A 20,637-nucleotide genomic window follows, 5' to 3' on the forward strand; every position below is an offset into this window, starting at 1 on the left:
TGAGAAGGATCAAGGGGGAAGGGAATGAAGGGGCGACCAGAACCTTATAAAACAAAAGCCCTTGCCTATAGTCGTGGGTATTCACCTTCCAATGCCCCCTCTTTATAAAGAGCTTTCATACTATTCTTACTTTCTGATCTTACATTCTAATAAACTTTTGCCTGCTGCTCATTTTGTGTCCATTCTCCAAAGTGGCGAGACACTGAACCCTGGGTATTGAGGTAAAAAAATCCTGCAACAATATGTGTAAATGTGATAAACAATATGTGTTTATCAATGGTGTCATTATTGATGGTTTTGGTCAGACAATTCTTTGTTGGGGGTTCAGTCCTGTGCATTCTAAGATGTTCAGCAGCATCCCTAGCCTCTACCCATTGGATGTTTGTGGAACCTCTTCAGTCAGGTCAGTAGAAACTATCTTTAGTTAAACTATCTTTAGTTAAACTGTTAAACTTCTCCTGGGAGGCAAAGTTACCCCTGTTGGGACCACTGGTCTAAAAGAATACATTGGTAATAGAACTTGTGTCAAATATGTTCTTTCAGTGTGAAGTTACTTTGCAGAGATATTTTAAAGCTTTTGTCAACATAGAGAAGATGGGTTGGTCAAAGCAAGATATTATAATTCTGTTAGATAGACTCACCAGATGGTGGTAAACTACAGTTATTTAGCCATATGCTATAAAGAAAAAGTTAAGGAGCCACCATCCATCTCTTCTGATTATGGAGCTCCCACTCTTGCCTTAGGAGGAGGGCTATATACATGTAGATATCAGAGATAACTCTTCCAAAGAGTGAGGAAAGTAGGGTGCTTATACACCAACTCCTCTAGGCATTGTTTAGAGATTGCTTCTGGGTCACACCGAGGGTATTAATTCTTTGTTACTTCTGACTTGTTATGCAGTGGGGTGGTGGGGAAGGAGTGGGCTGTGGCCATTAACTCATATAGTGGGAATGTCAGCTCTCTTGTCCTAAAATGGTAAGGATGATAGGAATATGGGCAGAGTGAAAACAATGTATGATACAATCCTACTAACAAATTTAAGGAATTGGATGATAGAGAGGTTGATGTATAGAAACCAAGAGATAAGGGAAGGAATAAGATAAAGGCAGCAGACTAAAAATTATAGGTGGAAGAATTGCCTAAGAACAGGATGATACTTTATGTTACGAGTCTGGAAGGAAGATGGGAAAGATGGCTGAAAATATAGATAGGTTTATGGGTTTGATTATAGGAAGGTGTGTGATGAACATTTTTTCTCTTTGTTTTCTTGGTAACCTCAGAGAGGAGGTCATCCCTAGAAAATGATGATCTCTAGTAAGTTAGGAAAGTAAGGTTTGTAATGGCCACTAAGGGAGATAGGTTAGGGAAATATGAGTAGTATTTAAGAGCTTAGCTGAGACAACAATACAAAAATGTGTAGTGGCACCAATTCTATGGGCCCTTGATCATCTCCAACAATACTCAGTAGATGTGTGACAAGGGCAGAAAAAGCACATTGTAGGATTCATTGACTTATTGGATAAATATTTACTGAGTGCCTAATATGTGTCAAGCACAAAATGCTAGAGATAAAACAGTTAACAGGCAAATTACAGATAAATAAAAATTCTGTGATTTTGTAGAACTTAACATTCTGGAGGGAAAATACAGAAAGTAAGATCAGTGAATTAAATTATAGTATATTAGTGTTAAGCACAGAGAATGGGGATATTGAATGCGAGGGCTGGAGACAAAGTGTCATTTTATTTTATTTTATTTTTTTTAATGTTTATTCATTTTTGAGAGACAGAGAGCGAGAGACCATGGGTGGGGGAGGGACAGAGAGAGACCCACACACACAGAATCTGAAGCAGGCTCCAGGCTCTGAGCTGTCAGCACAGAGTCCAATTAGGGGCTCCAACCCACGACTGTGAGATCATTACCTGAGTCAAACTTGCTTAACCGACTGAGCCACTCAGGCGCCTTGAGAAAGTGTCATTTTAGACAGTGTTGGCAAGGTTTTTCTGAAAAGCTGTCATCTGAAAAAAATACTTGAAAGAGGTGAGCAATGGTGCCAGGTGGATATCTGCTAAGCATGTTTCAGGCAGAGAGAAACACAAGTGTAGAAATCCTAAGATAGGAGTGTGGTCCACATGTTGAGGAATGGCAAGGATAGTGTGATCATTTGGATGAAGATGAACAAGGGGTAAAGTGATATAAATTGAGCCAGAGAGACAGCAAAGGTAGAGGTCCATCTTGTAGAAGGTCTTATAGCCCATGGCTTTTAGGTTCATTTGGTTTTGGAATTGTTTGAGGGAAGATGATGTATGAGGACTAGAGAAGAAAAGAATTGAGAACATTGATGAACACATAGTTTAAATCAACACTAAAGAGGCACTGTGTGGCTCAGTCAGCTGAGCGTCTGACTTTGGCCCAGGTCAAACTCACCATTTGTGAGTTTGAGCCCCACATCGCGCTCTGTGTGGAAGTACAGAGTCCACTTCAGATCATCTGTCCCTCTCTCTGACCCTCCCCCACTTAGGCTGTCTCACTCAAAAATAAATTTATATCATCACTGAAAAGGAAAGGGAATTCAGGAGTAAGCAGCTATAAAGCCTTATAAATAACGGGAGGAGAGTCAGGAAAGAATGAGGTTAAGGGAGAAAAGAGTTCCTAGGCAGACAATATACTTATTAATGGTGGGTTTCATTTATTTAGCATGTGTGATTGTGCCAGGTACTTTGGGTATTATTTCATTTAAATCTGCCACCCACATGACAATTTAAATAAATTCAAATTTTACAGGTGAGGAAACTGAGGCATAGAGAGATTAAGCCAAAGACGTGCTGCTAGTGTGGTGACACAAGATTTGAACTCCATTATTAATCTCTTAGGCTCCAGTTTGTAATATAGTGCCAAATGCTGCAGAAGATTCATGTATGCTAACGATGGACACAGGTGTATGGGAATTGGCAGTTAGGGGGTCCATTGGTCACATGTGGTGAGAACGTTGACAGAATTTTGCTGTAGTTTGGTGACTCATTTTGGGATATGAGAGTGATTATGGAGAGTGATGCCAAGATCATGTAAATTTGAAGCAAAAAACATAAAGGGACTTACACTAGTTTATAGCCAGAGAGGAAGGGGCAAGAAAATATGAGTGAATGTTGTGCGAATTGTATAATTTATGGGGCAAAGTCAGGGAACAAGTCTGAAGAGTTGGAATGATGAATTCGCTTTGGAGAAGATCCTTGTTTTATAGGAAAATAACTGAGGACCAGAGAAGGAAATTGTGAACCCAAAGTCATAAAGTCAATTAAACAGTAGCCAGGGACCATAGTCCAGGTTTCCTGATTGTCAAGACAAGTCCTTTCTGCTAGGCCATCCAGCCACTTGTGCTGAATCATCGTCCACTGGTTACTTATCCCAAATCCAAAGAGAGCTATTGTAGTTAATGAATAAACACAGCATAACAAAACCCACTGTAAATGCACAGCTCTACAGAAACACTAAAGACATCTTGACCTTTGGGTTCCCTTCATGACTCCCTCCCCTGGCAGTTTCTTTTTTTCTTTCTTCTTCTTTTTCTTTCTTTCTTTTTTCTAAGCAGCATAGAGATTGACTTTTCTTGACTATAACACGTCTTCCAGGTACTGCAGGTTCCTACACCAATGCCAAGTAGGAACCTGGGTGGAAAGAACTAAGGTCACCCTCAGGGAATTTCTAGCTGAATTAGGCTCCACTAAGCCTTGAAATCAAAATGCTTCTGGTAGGTAAATGGGCTACAGATGGGAAATCAAGCCAGTGTGTGACGGCATGATTTAGAGCAACTGTTACTGATATGACAGATCCTAGCAGGCAGCCTCATGAAAGCCTGTATTTTAGTTGCAGTGCAAGTAGGTGAAATGAATAATTGTGTTTTTGACTTTCCAATTTCCTATACCTTGCCAGTGGTTATTGCAGCTATAATTTGGGCCATGTGTATTCCAGAGAGGTTTCTGATTTAAGAATCTAGATTTTTTTTTGAAGGCAAGCAATATTTGATGTATTTCATCTATGATAAGATTTTATGTATTTATTTTTATGGTGATGGATATTTTTTGTGTCATATAAAATATTACACATTTTTAACTGAAGAAATGACAAGGATCTATTTTTAACACTTACATTATCTTGGGCAAATATTGAAATTCTTGTTTAATGTTTAACTACAAGAAGTATACTCAGTTCAAGTAAAGGATCCATTTCAGGATTCAGGCTGAGTTGTCTTGATAATTAGAATTCAGGCTCCAAGGAGAAGCCCCAAAGCCAAGAGTATTGGATATAATACAAAGTGGGAGCCCTACCTGACCTCTAGAGAATGTGGACCGGATATAAGATCTTAATCTTTTCCTATCTTACCACAGAAATTTGGATGGAGAAACAGTATTTATCTCAAAGAGAAGGAACTGATTTCACTAGGAATCACACCATTTTGGAAAGTCCTCGATTCAAAAGATCCACTTTCAAAGGACAATACTGTAGAAATTTTCGTTGTTGTGAGGATAGAGATGATGACTGTGCCACTCAGTTCCATGAGGCAAATGCACTGTGTTACTGTGATAAATTCTGTGAAAGGGAAAATTCTGATTGCTGTCCTGATTACAAGTCATTTTGCCATGAAGAGAAAGAATGGCCTCCTCACACAAAACCTTGGTATCCGGAAGGTAGGCTTTGGGAATGTGTTTAAGCAGTCTCCTAGTTCATTACAAGATCTGTCCAACTCTCTTTACCTCTTTTTCTTTCCTGTCTTCCTCCCTTTTTTAAGATGAAGTGAAAAATGAATATTATGATTAAATAAATTTCCTTTCAAATGTTAAAGTGCTTTGGTTTAGATGCAAGATACAGCATTGTACTAGCACCTTCAAGAAAGTTCTGGTGTGATGGCCATGAATGCTGGTCTGAATCATGTTGTGAATACTGACTCAGTGTATATACAGGTTATTTAAAACTCTGTCTGTCTGTCTGTCTTTCTAAAATGTTTTGACAAAAGGACTCTTAAGCTCTGAAGCGTTTTTGTGTGTAACCTTTTAGGGGATCTCATGGTCACAGGCCTGGTCATTGGCAGATTTGTGTAACATTTTGCTTATTATGTCACAAAACCAATGGACCTCTTAGCATTAGAACCTGTGGTATAGCAATGCCAGTAAAACCAGTGCAAAAACAAAGTCAAGTCAGCTACCTGCCTAAGTAATACCAAATAGACTTTCATGTGTATTTCTATTTTGTTTTGTTTTGTTAATGTGGGAATTTTTACACCATTGAAACAAAGGAGAACTTCATATAGAATAAGTATAAAAGTCGAAGATTGAGTGCATAACTACAAATAATTCATAAGAGGGATGATGGTAGGTACTATATTGGTCTAATTATAGGAAAATGGTTATAGATGCTGAGCAATCAATATATCCAAGATTTGCAACAAAACACAAAGCAACACACTTTTTATACTTAAATAAAGCCTTATTTTGTTGTTGTTGTTGCCCATCACATCAAAGCTCCTCAGCAGAAATGCAGAGTTATGGTGACTAGAAATTACAGTTGAAGACAATTTAGGATCAACTAGGATTTGGCATCCTTATTTCAAATTTCGGATGCTATTGCTTGCATTCTCAGTGATGTGAGTTTGCTGGTAAAACATGTATGTAATAGGTTAAAATTTCCACAGAACTATCATTTAGACAAGACCTTTGCCTCTACCAATATACAGCTCAGAAAACATCAAGTATTTATTTTAGCCTAAAAAAAGTGGCAGATCCTTTATCAAGAATGGTGACTCTAGTCATTCATAAAAAAATTATTCTAGAATATCTTCACTATGCCAGGCATCGTACTTAGTGCAGGGACCACAATGGGGAAGAAAAAGGCAAGATCTTACTCTCTTTAAATGACAGTCACGTTGCCAGGGAGAGGGTAAGATTCACTATACCATTGTAAATTGTGATAAATTCTCTGAAGGAAATATTTAGGGTTCTGTGAAAGTATATGAGAATGCAACATTAATATGTAAAATACAACATCAGCCTGAGGAGAGTGGCAGTGAGGGAAGACATTTAACAGAGACTCCAGGAGTGAGGAGAAGTGAGCTGATTTCAAGGAATACTGACAGAAATGTGTTGTGGATCAGAGAACAAGGAGCTTGGCTTGGTCCAGGAACTGGAATGAGGCCACAATTTCTGGAGAGTAATGGTTAGCGGAGGTTTGGAGGTGACATGAGATGAGGTTTGAGAGGCAAGTAGAGGTCAGATTATGCCAAGATGTATAGGCTACATTAAAGATTTGAGATTTTATTCTGTTGTGAGGACTCATTGAAAGATGTTAAGTGGGAATAGGGGTGGCCTCATGGGTGTTGAGTCTCAATATTACGTATAAGCTGTAGTGCTTTTGATGCGCTACAGTGTATTTTAGCTTATATGAAACATATAGCTCATTTAGGAAAGGAGCTTTGTTGTGAGGATAGAGATGATGACTGCTCTGTCAATGTCCATTTTTGCTGGAGAGCTAGAATTCTGCTACAGCTTTAATTTAGCATTATGATTTAGGTAGAATTTATATTCCAGGTATAGTTTTTATTCCATTTGTTATGAAGGGAAGCAATTAATCATTTTTATTTAGTAGTAAAAAGTTCACATTAGACTATAATTACTTCTATGAAGGTAATTTGTTTTCTTTTGTTTTATCTTGTGAAAGTAGCTGGTTGAAAGAAAATAGCACTACACAATATTAAAAATCGTATAAAATTAAAATAAAAACACAATGGTATATTATTTATACCAATTTGTGCATGTATAATGTGACTTTCCTCTGAGATGCTAAGTTGTTCATTCACTGATATACTAAATACTATTTTTCAGTTATCTAATTACATGGTGTTATATCTAGTTCTTTATACTGCAACTGTCCCAGGAGCTCTTTTTCAACCAGTGACTTAAAACTATGTACAATATCTTAAGAGTTATAAAAATAAATATGTCCTTTTTGTATAAACTGGATTAGGGCATACTGGTAAATATCTCTCTTCTGTGTGTGTGCATGTTTTCTTTTCCCCCTTCTCTGATAGTAACTCCTAGTAATTACAGGGTTTCAATGTCAAATACAGGAAAAAAAAGTGGTAAGAGTTTGAAAAAGAACCAAAATGGATTTTTCAGATGAATCTTCTGGTGTAGCATATCTTAGAGAAAGAGTCTAGTATACCATCTGTTGTAAACAGACCTAAGTTAATTTGATTAACTTTTATGTTCATATTGGTAAAAAAAATGTGTGTAAGCCACTGACACATCTGAATTGGATAAGGGCTGTTTCCTCCTTAACCACATTATAATGAAGAGAAGTCACAGTCCAAATTCTGCCGTATACTGGTAATTACAAAAATCTGTATTGGTAAGCAGACATAGACCAATTCATGCAACCTGTGTAAGCTTCATGAAGTCTCAAGACCCTGTCCTTAAGAGGTTCCCACATCTTCCTCGCTTGAATAACTTATTGGAGGAACATGTGATAATAACAGCAGTATATCATAATATAATATAAGCAGTATAATAATAGCAGCAGGATTCTGTTACCTTTACAGTGGGTGTCAAGGAATGAGAATGCCTCCTACCCAGTGGCTGGAAGTGTAGAACTTTTTAAAGATCAATCTTAGGGTGGCACCAGGTCTATGAGTAAAGGCTTTTGACCTTAAGAGAAACATATACACTGTTGGGTATAAGAGTGGGGTATGATTTTTAAATATTTTAGTTCATCTGCATAAATTCAATGCTATTAATTTAATCAACAACAGCTGATTACTTATATCCATCATGTTGATTCAAAGCCACTAATTTTACCAATGAAAGCCCATTTCTGATGTTCGTTATACTGATACTCTAGTGTGCATCCAAAAATGGATAATGGAAGCACTTGTAGCAGCTGCCCTGGAGTCTGGCCTTTCAGGGTGAATGCTAGTGTCCATGCCTGGGATGTGGATTCCTGATTGGAGCAAGTAACTGCCTTCCCTAAAATGAGGTTTAGACCAGTGCAGATATTATAATGCATTATGATGAATATTAAAATAAATTACAGACATCATATCATCTTTTTTTTTTTTTAATCAGTGGGCCAACTATTTCACTCTCCAAATGTCTGATTTGCCTTATTTTGGATTAATGACTGTTCAGTTGCAAAACTCTATTAATTTCAACAGTCATTGGCTTTTTTTTTCTTTTGTCGAGATGTTCTGTGGGTAACCAATTTGATTAACTCACTCTGAGGTGCTGCATACACGTGTCATTGAGAAAATAAAGCCACTGGTAATTCTCTCATCTCCATCATCCTAAATTTCAACCTCCCTCCCTCTGGGTTACTGCCTACACTGAGTCGGTTCCTCCTCTTGAGCTCTGAATCCTGTCCTGTCTTGTCTTTTCAAGATCTTCACTAGTAAAATCCTCTCTCTCTCCCTCTCTTTCTCTCTTTCTCTCCTAAAGCATCATTTTCGCCTCCTTCTTTCCTGGATCAACTATCAATTTACAAAATATGTTTTTTCTAGTTCCCAGCTTTGAAAAAGCCCTCCCTTGGCTCCATGTTCTTAACTAGCATCTGTCTCATTTCCTTTTTTTCTTTTTTCTTTAATGGTAAAATAGCTAAAAGAAACATCTGCTTCCTGACTTCCAAGTCTCTATTCAATCCATTCCCACAGGATGCCATTCCTTGCTACTTCACCAAAATCCCCCTTGGCAGGGTCAAAGACTTTCACATCGTCAAATGCAACATTCACGTGCCTGTTCTCCTTTTCTTGACCTCTCAGTGGTACTTCACATAGCTGACCACCCCTGCTTATGAAATACTTTTTCTCTTGCTTCTAAGGTTCTACTCTCGCGTGAATTCCCTATTTCCTCACAGGCCCCTGGTTACTTTGTTAACCCAGGTACTAATTTCACCTTATCTTATTGATGCTTTTCATATAATGATAATATTCCATTGATCTCTTTTGAGTAGTTTATATAATCTGGTAAACTAGTTAACAACTAGTTTTAGTTAACTGAGAAACGTGTGGATTTGGAACGCAAATGGCTACAATCTTACTGGGTCATGAACTTTTTTCCTGATCCAAATCCTGAACAAAAAAATAGAATTTATCTTTAAAGGGTGAATTCAATGAAACAATTTCACATTTTGGTCCAAAACTCTGAGCTCCTTAACCTTGTCATACATGATTAGTCATATTCACTTGAGACTTGTTTAGAATTTTAAATGAGAAATGCCTTAAATTTATTCAAGTGCTGTTTTATTGCTCACCTATTTAAACACATTATTTTTTCAGTGTGGTTAGTAATTAATTCTGTTTTTTAATCTAGTTTTCATGCTTTATAAACCCTTTGTTGAAACATACTGTGCAGTTTTAAAGATAAAAGGTCATGGAAACAAGCTTAGAAAAATTCTATACCCAAACCTTGACACAAACCAGATGTGAATTTTCATCAGGTTGGCACCAAGTATTTTTGCATATTTGAGAAACTAAACCGAATTTTAGGTTACTTGTGCTAATGCACTTTATTATTCAATTTAGAATTTTCATTTGTTTACATGTTATGTTAACAGGTTGCCTCAGAGATGGCCAACCTTATGAAGAAGGATCAGTAATTAAGGAAAACTGCAATTCCTGGTAATGAATTTAAGTGGCACACAACTGAATTCTACTGTCGGTGTATGTTTTCTTCAAATAAAAGGAATATTGTGAAATAAAACTGATATTTAAATACAGATAGAATCATATGTCCTAGGATATCACATATCTGTAGCTTTATATAAGCATGTTTCATTTTAATGAATGTTGAAACATCTAACCACAGATATGTCTTTGAATGCCATAGTTTGTTGTTCATGACAGTGGCCTTTATTATATAGCAGGCCTGCATTAAATTTACCTCTTAATTATAAGCATTCTACAGGCAAGATATGCTAGAGGCCAATCGTGTTTCTTTGATCACAGTAACAACATATAAAAACAGGCTGCCTTGAAATGATTATTCCACAGAAAGTTTCCGAATACAAATACACTGAATCTACTGTCTAAATTATCTTATGTTTTCAAAATTCATTGACTGTGTGGTCATTTCATTTATTAATTGCCTAGGGCAGAAGTTAAGAGTATATTGAGTGGTAGCTAATGCATGTATTATTATTTTATTTTTGTCAAGAATCAAATAGGCATGTGGCTATCATTAATCAAGAATATGTTTTATGCCTTAACAATGTACAATTCTGGTTACTCCTTTTATAAATGTACTCCATAAAGGGTAGGCCACTTTTGTGATTTTTGTATCTTTGCAGCACATGCTCAGGACAGCAATGGAAATGTTCCCAGCTTGTATGCCTTGTTCAACCAGAACTAATTGAACGTGTCAATAAAGGAGACTATGGGTGAGAAAAATCTTGCTTTCTAGACTTTGGCAGTCTCAGTTACTTCTCAGGTTTCAAACAATGTATTTCTTATCATTTACTTCTAAAAATGGTCACTATTTCAAAAGAAAGAGTGGGAGAAAAATGGGAAGAGAAATAGAAAGACATGTAAGAGTGGAATGCACATAGTTAGATCTTAAATAGTTAAAAATTAAAACGCACAAAGAAATATAGAACAGGGTCATAAATTGTCTAGGAAGGAGCAGTGTCATGGTGTGAATGAGGGGAGTAGAGGAAGCTTTGGTTTGGATAACTATTTGGGTAAAATTAGGAAGAAGGCAAAACATTGATTTATTCTTATAAACCGTATCTCTCCCTCTGGTGCTGTCCTGACCCAGCCAATCAGCCTGGGAGAATCAGAACGTAAGAGGTCAATATTCAATCTTGATGATTCCCCAAATAACCAGTCATCTAGACAATTTCACTGACATGACCTCTGTAGCCAATTTCACTTACGGTTGAATCACAAGACAAGTTGAGCCATTTTACTTTGCTAATAGAGTAAACATAAGGCTCACTGATGGTTAAACATAGGAAATAATGGTTTGATGCTCTCTGAAAGATTAATAAATTAGGTGGCTTCTCTGTTTACATAGAGAGAATTATGATGTCATAATAACCAGTGTTAACACTGGTTTTCTTTACTCAGCTGGAAGGAAGAGACATAGCTGGGTGGTATCCACCTCAGGATTTCTCCATTGCCATTGATCAAATCTCTATATTCCCTTAGTAACATTTTCCACATTCTGGAAAGGATTTCACATAAGAAGATCTATTATCAAGGAACTATAAAAATGATTAAATCCTGAAATACAATTTTAAAACTTAGAAGTATCAGTTTCCCCGAATGAGACGACAGGACAGATATTTCCCCACACAGTGATGACACTGAATTTCAACGTACCCCATATATCTTCTTGGAAGACATGAAATTTAGAAAGTTACAGTTTTTTTGACATTGTTACTCTTCAACCATGCTCAATTCCTGTGTGTGTGTGTGTGTGTGTGTACACGTGTTTAACCAATATTTTAGGTGATAATATGACATTTTAAGTATTTCTAGGGAAAATATAATTTTCTGTGGCTAAGTGATACTTAAATCACTAAAACAACATAAGAGTGTGTGTCATCATAAGAAATGATCTGAATCGGCTTCTTAAAATAATTCAAATGCTTGGCCTATTGAGCATATATTTCCAAGAAGACATCAGCAACAGCCTGCCTTTCCACCATCACAGAACTCACCGGGAACCACAGTCAAAGGCAACGTGGAAAATACACATAAGATACAGAAGCTGGTAGGAAGAGAATTCTTTTTCTGTCTATCATTTGTTCACTGTGAGATAACTCGAGGACTAGTTACGAGGCATGGGCTTCCCTTTTGTAGCAAACACAGATGACCTTAAAAGGACAAAAAGTGAAGTATAATTGGAGTGAAAGGACACATCCATTGCCCAAAGAAAAAAAGTTGATAAAAGAGACAAGCTCTGAAGAAAAGGAGTGAAACTAAAATTACTACCAGAGGAGAAAAAACGGCAGGGGGAGTCCTTGAATTTAAAAGCTTCTCTGGCACTTGGGTGGCTCAGTCTGTTAAGTGTCAGACTTCAGCTCAGGTCACGATCTCGCGGCTCGAGAGTTCAAGCCCCGCGTCGGGCTCTGTGCTCACAGCTCTGAGCCTGGAGCCTGCTTTGGATTCTGTGTCTCCCTCCTGTTCTCTACTCCTCCCCCACTCATGCTGTCCCTCTCTCTCAAAAACATATAAATATTTTTAAAAAATCAAATAAAAGTTCTGGCACTCAGATTTTTTTCTGTTCCTGATGTTCAAATTGTTTTCATGTGTGAAATGAGAATCCTATTATTCAACACTTACTAAGTGGTTTTCAAAATAGCCTACATGCAAATATATACTCTCTTTGCCTTAAAATACTTATTTTTTCTCATCTTGGTGGTGTTTTAGATCCAAGTCTTTATTCATTCTACATAAGCTACTTGAGTGCATACTTATTCCCTGTGTTATTTTTTCAATGCAATCAATTAATATTAGCAAAATGTGTTTCTTTTGGGGGCACTGCTGATGATACAAATAAATAATTTCTGTCTTACAAGAATTTACAGTCTAGCTGAGGAGTCAACATGTCATCAGTTTGTGAAAGGATTTCTAAAGATAGGGCCGTATGCAAGTGCCAAATTAATACAGGTATAATAATCAGCAAGTTAGTGGAACAAAGGGAGATAGATAACTTTCAATTATCTGATGTAGTACAGCAAACCACTCCAGAATTTAACAGCTTAAAGCCATGAGTTTTTCACTTGTTCCCTTCAGGAACTTGGGACGGACTTAGCTGAGGCTCTTCTCCTGATCTCTGCTGCAGTTACTCGTATGTCTACAGGCATCTGGAGCCTCCACTGGGGCCCAGCTGTGGAAGATGGCCTCATTCCCCTGCCTGGTGGTTGGTGCTGGCTGTTGCTGGGCCTGTGTGTCTCCAGCAGGCTAGCCGTGGCCTCTCCACATAATGCCAGGGTTCAAACAGGGCATGAGGGGAAGCTGACTGCTTTTCAGGCCTAAGTTTGCAAGTTGTACAGAATCAACTCTCTTGCCTTCTGTTGGGCATAGCAAGTCCCTATGCCTGCCCATATTCAAATGTTGGGGAAATAGATCCACTTCTTGAAAAAAATCACAAATTATTTGTGACCCTTTATGATCTACCACATCTCTAAGCTTGATTTTTTTTTTATGAATTGAAAATTTAGTTTTTTGGATAAGTTGCCTTTGATTTTTCAATAGTTTCTCAAATCAACATACCCCAAACCAAAAGGATTTACCACTTCCACCTGTCCTTGGTGACTGGATTCCCCTCTGCCTTGTCATCCAAGCCAGAAAATCGGAAATTAGTTTGATTCTTCTTTCCTCTTCACTGGCAGTCACTAGTCTCTCATAATATCTGCATTCATGGTTTCTTTAAGATATTTGTGTTCTCTGCCCCTCTGCTATATTCTAGTGCATTTATATTTTTTACATAGTTAAAAAAATTTTTAAGTATGTTAATTTTGAGAGAGCAAGAGAGAGAGTGTGAGTGGAGGAGAGGCAGAGAGAGAGAGTGAGAGAGAGAGGGAGAGAGAGAGAGGGAGAGAGAGAGAGAGAGAGAGAGAGAGAGAGAGAATCCCATGTAGACTCCTTGCTATCAGCACAGAGCCCAGTGAGGCTCAAACCCATGAACCATGAGATCATGACCTGAGCCGAAATCAGGAGTTGGATGCTTCACCAACTGAGCCACCCAGGAACCCCTTAAGTGCAATTTTTTATCAGGCCTCATTTGAGATGACCTGATTTTTCTGTTTCAGTCTCATCAAACTGAAACCAATCCTTTATACTTTCATGGTTATCCCTCTAAGTCAAAGCTTTGATTCTGCTATTCACTTTTAAAAAAATCCTCAATGATACTCCATTGCTCGTAGAATATCATTATACTCCTTGACAAAAGTAACATTCTGGCCCAAATACTGCTTTACTACCTTATTTTTTACAATCTTTCCCGTTTCTGTCTCTCTAGGCCCTTCTATAGGTTTAACATTAAACATATCTGCTCTTTGCTAAATGTGCTACCCAGTTTCAAACCTGTATACTTTGCCTTTTTTTTTAAGAATAAATGTCCTCTTTGAAACCTGCTCATCAAACTCATTCTCATCCTTCCAGACCGATCACGAAAGTCACTTTCTGTAAAAAAAAAAAAAAAAAAAGCCAATTCCTTCAGGCAGAGTTGTATTTGAATCCTCTACTCTGATCATACCTTGGCATACTGCTAATAAATGACACATACTGAAGTCATTTCTATCGTTGCAGTCTTTTTAGGGTCTGAGCTCCTGGAGAGAAATTTACTTATTACTAAGCTCTCAGAGAGAATAAGATAAATTAAGAATGTTCAGTAAATGCTAAATTGGATTGAAGGATCTATGAGTCTAGATCAAAGAGGATGGAATAGAATAGTAGTCTTTTCACACTGTTTTGAGCATAATTCACAGGAAAAAGTACATTTAACTTTGTGATTTAATATGCATACATGTGCACATGCATACCTGTACAAACAAATGCTATACATGCACACACTTACATATATAAAAATAGTACTTACCCTCACTATGTGCAATAAACTAATATTTCCCATTATTTCTCCTGTATTCTATTTATTTTTTTAAATAGCAATCCCTGCTCATGAAATTGAGTAATTAATTAAATGACCACAAATGTATCTGAATATTTGAAAACTACCAGTTGTAGGGCACCAAAAACATACTTTACTGATGTCATGGTTTTGTCTATGGCTGGTCCTAATGGTCTCTTAAATGTGGGGCAGTATCTAACATAGTCAAAGATTTCCTTTGGTGGTGGAGATTGCACTCTAAAATTGTGGCTTACCAAGTGTCCATCAACTAATGAATGGGCAAAAAAAAAATGTGACACATATGTACAATGGAATACCACTCAGACATCAAAAGGAATGACATCTTGCCATTTGCAACAACGTGGGTGGAACTAGAGGGTATTATGCCAGGCAAAACTAAGAGAAAGACAAATATCATATGATTTCACTCATATGTGGAATTTAAGAGGCAAAACAGATGAACATATGGGGAGGGAGGAAAAAAAGAGAGAGGGAAACAAACCATAAAAGACTTTTAATGATAGAGAACACAGGGTTGATGGAGGGAGATAGGTGGGGGGATGGGCTAAATGGGCAATGGGTATTAAGGAGGGCACTTGCTGTGATGAGCACTGGGTGTTAAATGCAAGTAATGAATCACTAAATCCTACTCCTGAAACCAATATTATATTATATGTTAACGAACTAGAATCTAAATAAAAATTATAAAAAAATAAATAAGCTTGTGGCTCACAGTTGCTTAAGGTTTTATTAACTAACAGATTTAAAAAAAGCATTAACTTGGTACATATTACTGAACATCGAGTAGTATTTTCCATCATGCATGATAGTATATCACATTATAAGCAATTTTGGTAATTAGCACAATAGGATTGAATTTAGTTTGATTTAAGTACTGAAAATATATTGTCCTCAAGTTGTAAATAATTCAAACAAGCAATGATTAAATTACTATCATCTTTCTCATCTCCTTTCATCTCTAAAGAAAGTTTTTGTTGAGGAGTGCCTGGATGGCTCAGTTGGTCAAGCAGCCAACTTTAGCTCAGGTCCTGACTCATATTTCATGAGTTTGGCCCCACGTTGGGCTCTGTGCCGACAGCTCAGAGCCTAGAGCCTGCTTTGGATTCTGTGCCTCCCTCTCTTTCTCTGTCCTTCCCCTGCTCATGCTGTCTCTTGCTCTCTCAAAAAATAAAATAAGAAAATAAAATAAAATAAAATAAAATGACCCTTAAAAATAAATTTTTTTGTTGAATTTAAATTTCAATGTTAGATTTTGAAAACAAAGCTTCTTTTCCTATAAAAGGGCACAAACATTGTCTCTAAAAAAATAAGTACTTTTTGCTATTTAATTTCATATCATTTGAATTTATACCATCATTAATAATAACGAAGATTATTGAGCACTTATACAAATTAATTCTTTAATATATGATAGAATATTTATGTATTTAAATAAAATATTTAATAAAATTAATAAGCACTGAAGTATGTTTTTAAGCATAATTATTTTATCCTCAATTTTTCATGGATACTTCCTTTTACATGGTCAAATTATTTTTAAATATAAATTATGTATAAAACAATTACCTTGTTTAATCTATAAGTACATTTCTGTACATCCAAGCTTCTTTGTTTATTTTAATGTTTATTTATTTATTTTGAGAGAGAGGGGGTGGAGACCAAGAGAGAGGAAGAGAGAATCCTAAGCGGGCTTCATGGTACCAGCACAGATCTTGATCTGATCCCATGAACAGCGAAATCATGACCTGAGCTGAAATCAAGATTTAGACACCTTACCGACTGAGCCACATAGGCACCCTTCAGGTTTCTTCCTAAAATTCATTTTATGACATTTAAATGAAACTGTATATATTGGTTTTTGCCACTTAATCCCATATGATATGTAAAGATTCATATTCTTAAATTTAGTGTATATTGATATAGCCTTAGGTTCCTCATCTAAGTCATGAAAATCTATTGAAATAGACATAATTTAAGAAATGCCTCATATGTTTTACTATAAGAGAAAGCAATAATGCATTCTTTATATAAAGGATATCTAGCTTACAGTAATAGTTCTGATGTTATGTAATTTCAGAAATATAAGCAAACATATATTTATAAAAGTGATATTACGTTACCTGTACCAATTTTTCTCTTTCATTTGGAATGCAGATGGACAGCCCAGAACTACAGCCAATTCTGGGGAATGACTTTAGAAGAAGGTTTCAAGTATCGTCTTGGCACCCTGCCACCTGGTCCCATGCTTCTGAGTATGAATGAAGTGACAGTAAGTGTTCTCTGTTTGAGTCAAGTATATATGTGTTTGTACAGGCATGTTTGCATGTGCATTTGAAGATTTTTTAAATAACTAAAATCATGAATTTTGAGCTTTCAGAGTTAAATTTTGTCATAAAAATAGAAAATCTTTACCAAAATGGTTGTCACCTTCCTCAGAAGTTTCGTGTGAACTCTGAACATTCACCAATGTCTAATAAAGTCTCCTGCCTTTAACAATGATCGTGTATTCATTTGCACACTAATGATTTCATAGAATTTCATATTTCAGATTATTAGTCATTAAGTGACCCAGTGCTCAAGCAAGGCATTAGTTGTCCATATTTTTCTTTTTTTCAGTAAACACAGATATCTTTTGAATTCATCAAAACAGAGTTCTGCTGTCTTGGGGCTAGCCATTATCACATGAGGCTAAGGTAAATGGCAGTAACTGCAGACATGTATGTTATGGTAATTTGTAAAGGTGCATCCTCAAAATTTCCACTACAGGAGCACCTTCAAATTTTGCCAGATGACCTCACAAACTCCTTCGTGAAATTGCTGCGTTTCCTACACTCTTATACTTTGCACTATTGTATTGGCTTTCCCCTTCGTTTTTAAGAGACGTTGTCATCGGATAATAGGTATCTTATATAAGAGGCTTCTAGGTCTCCAGGGTCACAGACCTCTAACTCGTAGAACTGCAGATCGACCACCAGATGTGTGTTGTGTGGAGCACACATACTTTCCAGCTGAGATGTTGACTGTATTCAAGGGCCTGTACGACTGCCCTGGGCTGAGAGGTGCTCCTAAGTGGCTGGAGGCTTCAGTGCAGTGCAGGCTTCAGGTCCTGGCTGCCTGGAAGCTCTGTGTCTCCGGAGTGAGCAGGGCTGTTGTTTGCCATTGGATGAGGTATAAATCCACAGGTTTCTCATGAAGCATTTAATGTACTTTGCTTTCAAGAGATGTGGTCCCCTGAGTTCCTATACCAATTCAAATTCCACAAATGGGTTCTACTAAATTATAACCAACATCAGAAAAGATCAAAATAGCCACCATGTATTGAGTAGTCGTGTGTTAAACGCTCTTATAAACACTATCATACGTTATCTCCTCTAATTTCCTCAGCAGCTTGATGAGGTGGGTACTATGATTATCTACATTTTAAAGACAAGAAAAGTGAGATTGAGGGAGGTTAAGTCACACTGAGATTGGGAGAAGTGAAAAGCCACCACAGAATTACTTAAATTGCAGAGACAGGCCATCTTAAAATATCTGGGCCCCCAAATTGTCCCTTAAAGTTCCAGTAGAATCAGTTAGCTTTGGCCAGCTCAGGTTCAAAATAACAAAAAGCAGAGCTAACTTGATGAAATGATCAGCTGTAGAGATACTTTTGGATCTTTCCTAGAATGAGTAAGATACAAAATCTTTAGAGATGTGGCTCAGATTCATGGTTTTTAGTGACCTAATTCTATGATCAGTTGGAAGTGTTATTTATTTTTTTTCTGGCTGCTTTTTTTTTTTTTAATTTATCACCATCTAGGGAAAAAAAAGAGGCAGTATTATTCAAGAAAGAATAAATTCATTCCTTTTATAAGGATTGTTTTATCGCTTGCTTTTATTAAGGGCTCCAGTCAGTCAAATACTCATTTGGGTGTCTATATACATTTTCTCTGTATTATTTCTAACATTTCCTTTTTAAGATTTAATTTTTGCAACTTGGAATATTTTATATTCTAGACATGAGTTGTGTTCCTTTCCCAAGTTGCCACTCACCACAGTATAGAAAAGGAAATCTAATTCTAATTCATTTATTAGTTGCTGGGGATTTGTTTGCATAAAAATCGTTGTGGAGATATTTACATGAAAAATCTTAATGATTAGTACTTTGGGAGAATTAAAATTGCCCAATGCTCTGAATTAATGGAACACAGTTGCCAGCTTATTCCAGGAAAGCAATAAGGAAAATCTGGCTGATCTGTAAGAGTTCCATTACCCACTCATGATGTAAGGTAAGGAAATAGCTTCTTATTTCCAGGGTGTAATAGCTTGAGGACTGAGGGCCTTTCAAAAAGTTTCCAAGTGTTGGAGGTGTCCTAATATATGGATATGGAAGAAAATCAGAAATATAACAAGTACTTCTAGGAAGTGAACTGAGTTGAATTGGTTGCTACAGAAAGAGCTACAAAATATGTCGATTCTCAGTCTGGTGACTACATAGAAAATACCTCAAGACATCAACCTGCCTCTGAGTACAATGAATTGAATTTTTTTCTTTGTGGATATGCTTCTGGATAACTTCCCCCCCCCCCCCCAACTACCTTTCCCAGATATGTTTTTTTTAATATCATTTTCAACATAGGATGATCTATGGGTAGAGCTAGAGTAGGCAGTTGCCAATAGTGCGAATGATTTTAGTAAGAAACTCCACTGCATCCCCACTCCCAAAACTTCCTTTCCTTGACAGTTTTACCTGAATGAGAGTTAGGGTTTATAAAATTCTTTTTCCAGGGTGGAACAGATGAGCAATGAGTCATTCCTGGTTTCTGGGAAGGCTCTTCTGTTCCCTGGCTGGATTCCTGGTTTCATTCCTTGGTTTAATCCACTATTCCCATAATGTGTCTGCTGAGCGCGAGTTAGAGAAATGCCAGTAGGCATTGTGCAGAGTGTTCCATGATCACATAAATATGCAAAATTTGTTTAATCTATAGGAGCTTATTCAATTCAAATGAATATTTGTAGAGTGTGGTTAGTAACAATGAAGAATAAAAAGATGTTGAGAGTGTAGGATTGGAAAAAGTTAGCTTCAGGGTTTTAGGGAGCTCTTCCTGGATGGCAATCTTAAGTGAGGACAGACAGAAGAAAACATAAACTTACTGTTTTCTCTGGGTACAGTCAGAGTAGATGGGAGGAAGTGAAAAAGGGAAAGAAAGAAGGCAGTTTAGACCATACAACTCCTTGGTGTTGAGAAAGACTCACTTCACCCACATTAGAATTAATTATATTTGATGTCAGGTCAACAAAAGCTGGCTGGTGAATGCATGCATATTTTTATTTTTTTTTCTTGATGTTTTTCTTAGATTGGTATTGTTCAAAGCAATACCTTGATGGAACAGTTCTGTTCATAATGGTTCTACACTAAAAATTTTATGAACGATTAGATGAATCAACAATTCTCTGGCAGTCCATTGAAGCTGTGTATGTTGTATGAATAGAATCACAATGTGACTGATTGGAAGCTGGCCATCAGAAAGCTCCCCACAAGAACTTCAAATTCTGCCCATTGAGTCTTTTGTCTCTTTGTAGTATAAAGCAGGCTGTGACACAGCTTGACCCTTATTTCAATATTTCTTGACATTTATTCCATGGACCACCAATCTTCCAAGATTGGGAGTAAAGATGTACCATCTGGTGGCATTTGGGTGGCTCAGATGGTTAAGCATCTGACTCTTTTTTTTTTTTTTAATTTTTAATGCTTATTTATTTTTGAGAGAGAGAGAGAGAGGAGAGAGAGAGAGAGAGACAGAGTGCGAGTGGGGAAGGGGCAGAGAGAGAAGGAGGCACAGATTCTGAAGCAGGCTCCAGGCTGTCAGCCCAGAGTTCGATGTGGGGCTTGAACTCACAAACGGTGAGATTGTGACCTGAGCCCAAGTCAGACATTTAACCAACTGAACCACCACCCAGGCGCCCCAAGCATCTGACTTGATCTCAGCTCAGGTCATGATCTGGTGGTTTGTGAGTTCC

At 37.1% G+C, this 20,637-nt stretch overlaps 1 protein-coding gene across 1 annotated transcript in view; it reads left to right on the plus strand.

Moving 5' to 3' along the window:
- The first annotated feature begins 4,340 nt into the window (after nt 1-4,340).
- Nucleotides 4,341-20,637, plus strand: part of TINAG (tubulointerstitial nephritis antigen) — an 83,267-nt gene continuing 66,970 nt past the window's right edge. The window contains exons 1-4 of the mRNA XM_042937322.1: nt 4,341-4,686; nt 9,596-9,659; nt 10,328-10,417; nt 16,792-16,906. Coding sequence (XP_042793256.1) covers nt 4,341-4,686; nt 9,596-9,659; nt 10,328-10,417; nt 16,792-16,906 — 615 coding nt within the window. The remainder of the gene's footprint in view (nt 4,687-9,595; nt 9,660-10,327; nt 10,418-16,791; nt 16,907-20,637) is intronic.

Source organism: Panthera leo, chromosome B2 (assembly GCF_018350215.1).
Source record: "Panthera leo isolate Ple1 chromosome B2, P.leo_Ple1_pat1.1, whole genome shotgun sequence".
In the NCBI taxonomy this organism is placed as follows: Eukaryota; Metazoa; Chordata; class Mammalia; order Carnivora; family Felidae; genus Panthera; species Panthera leo.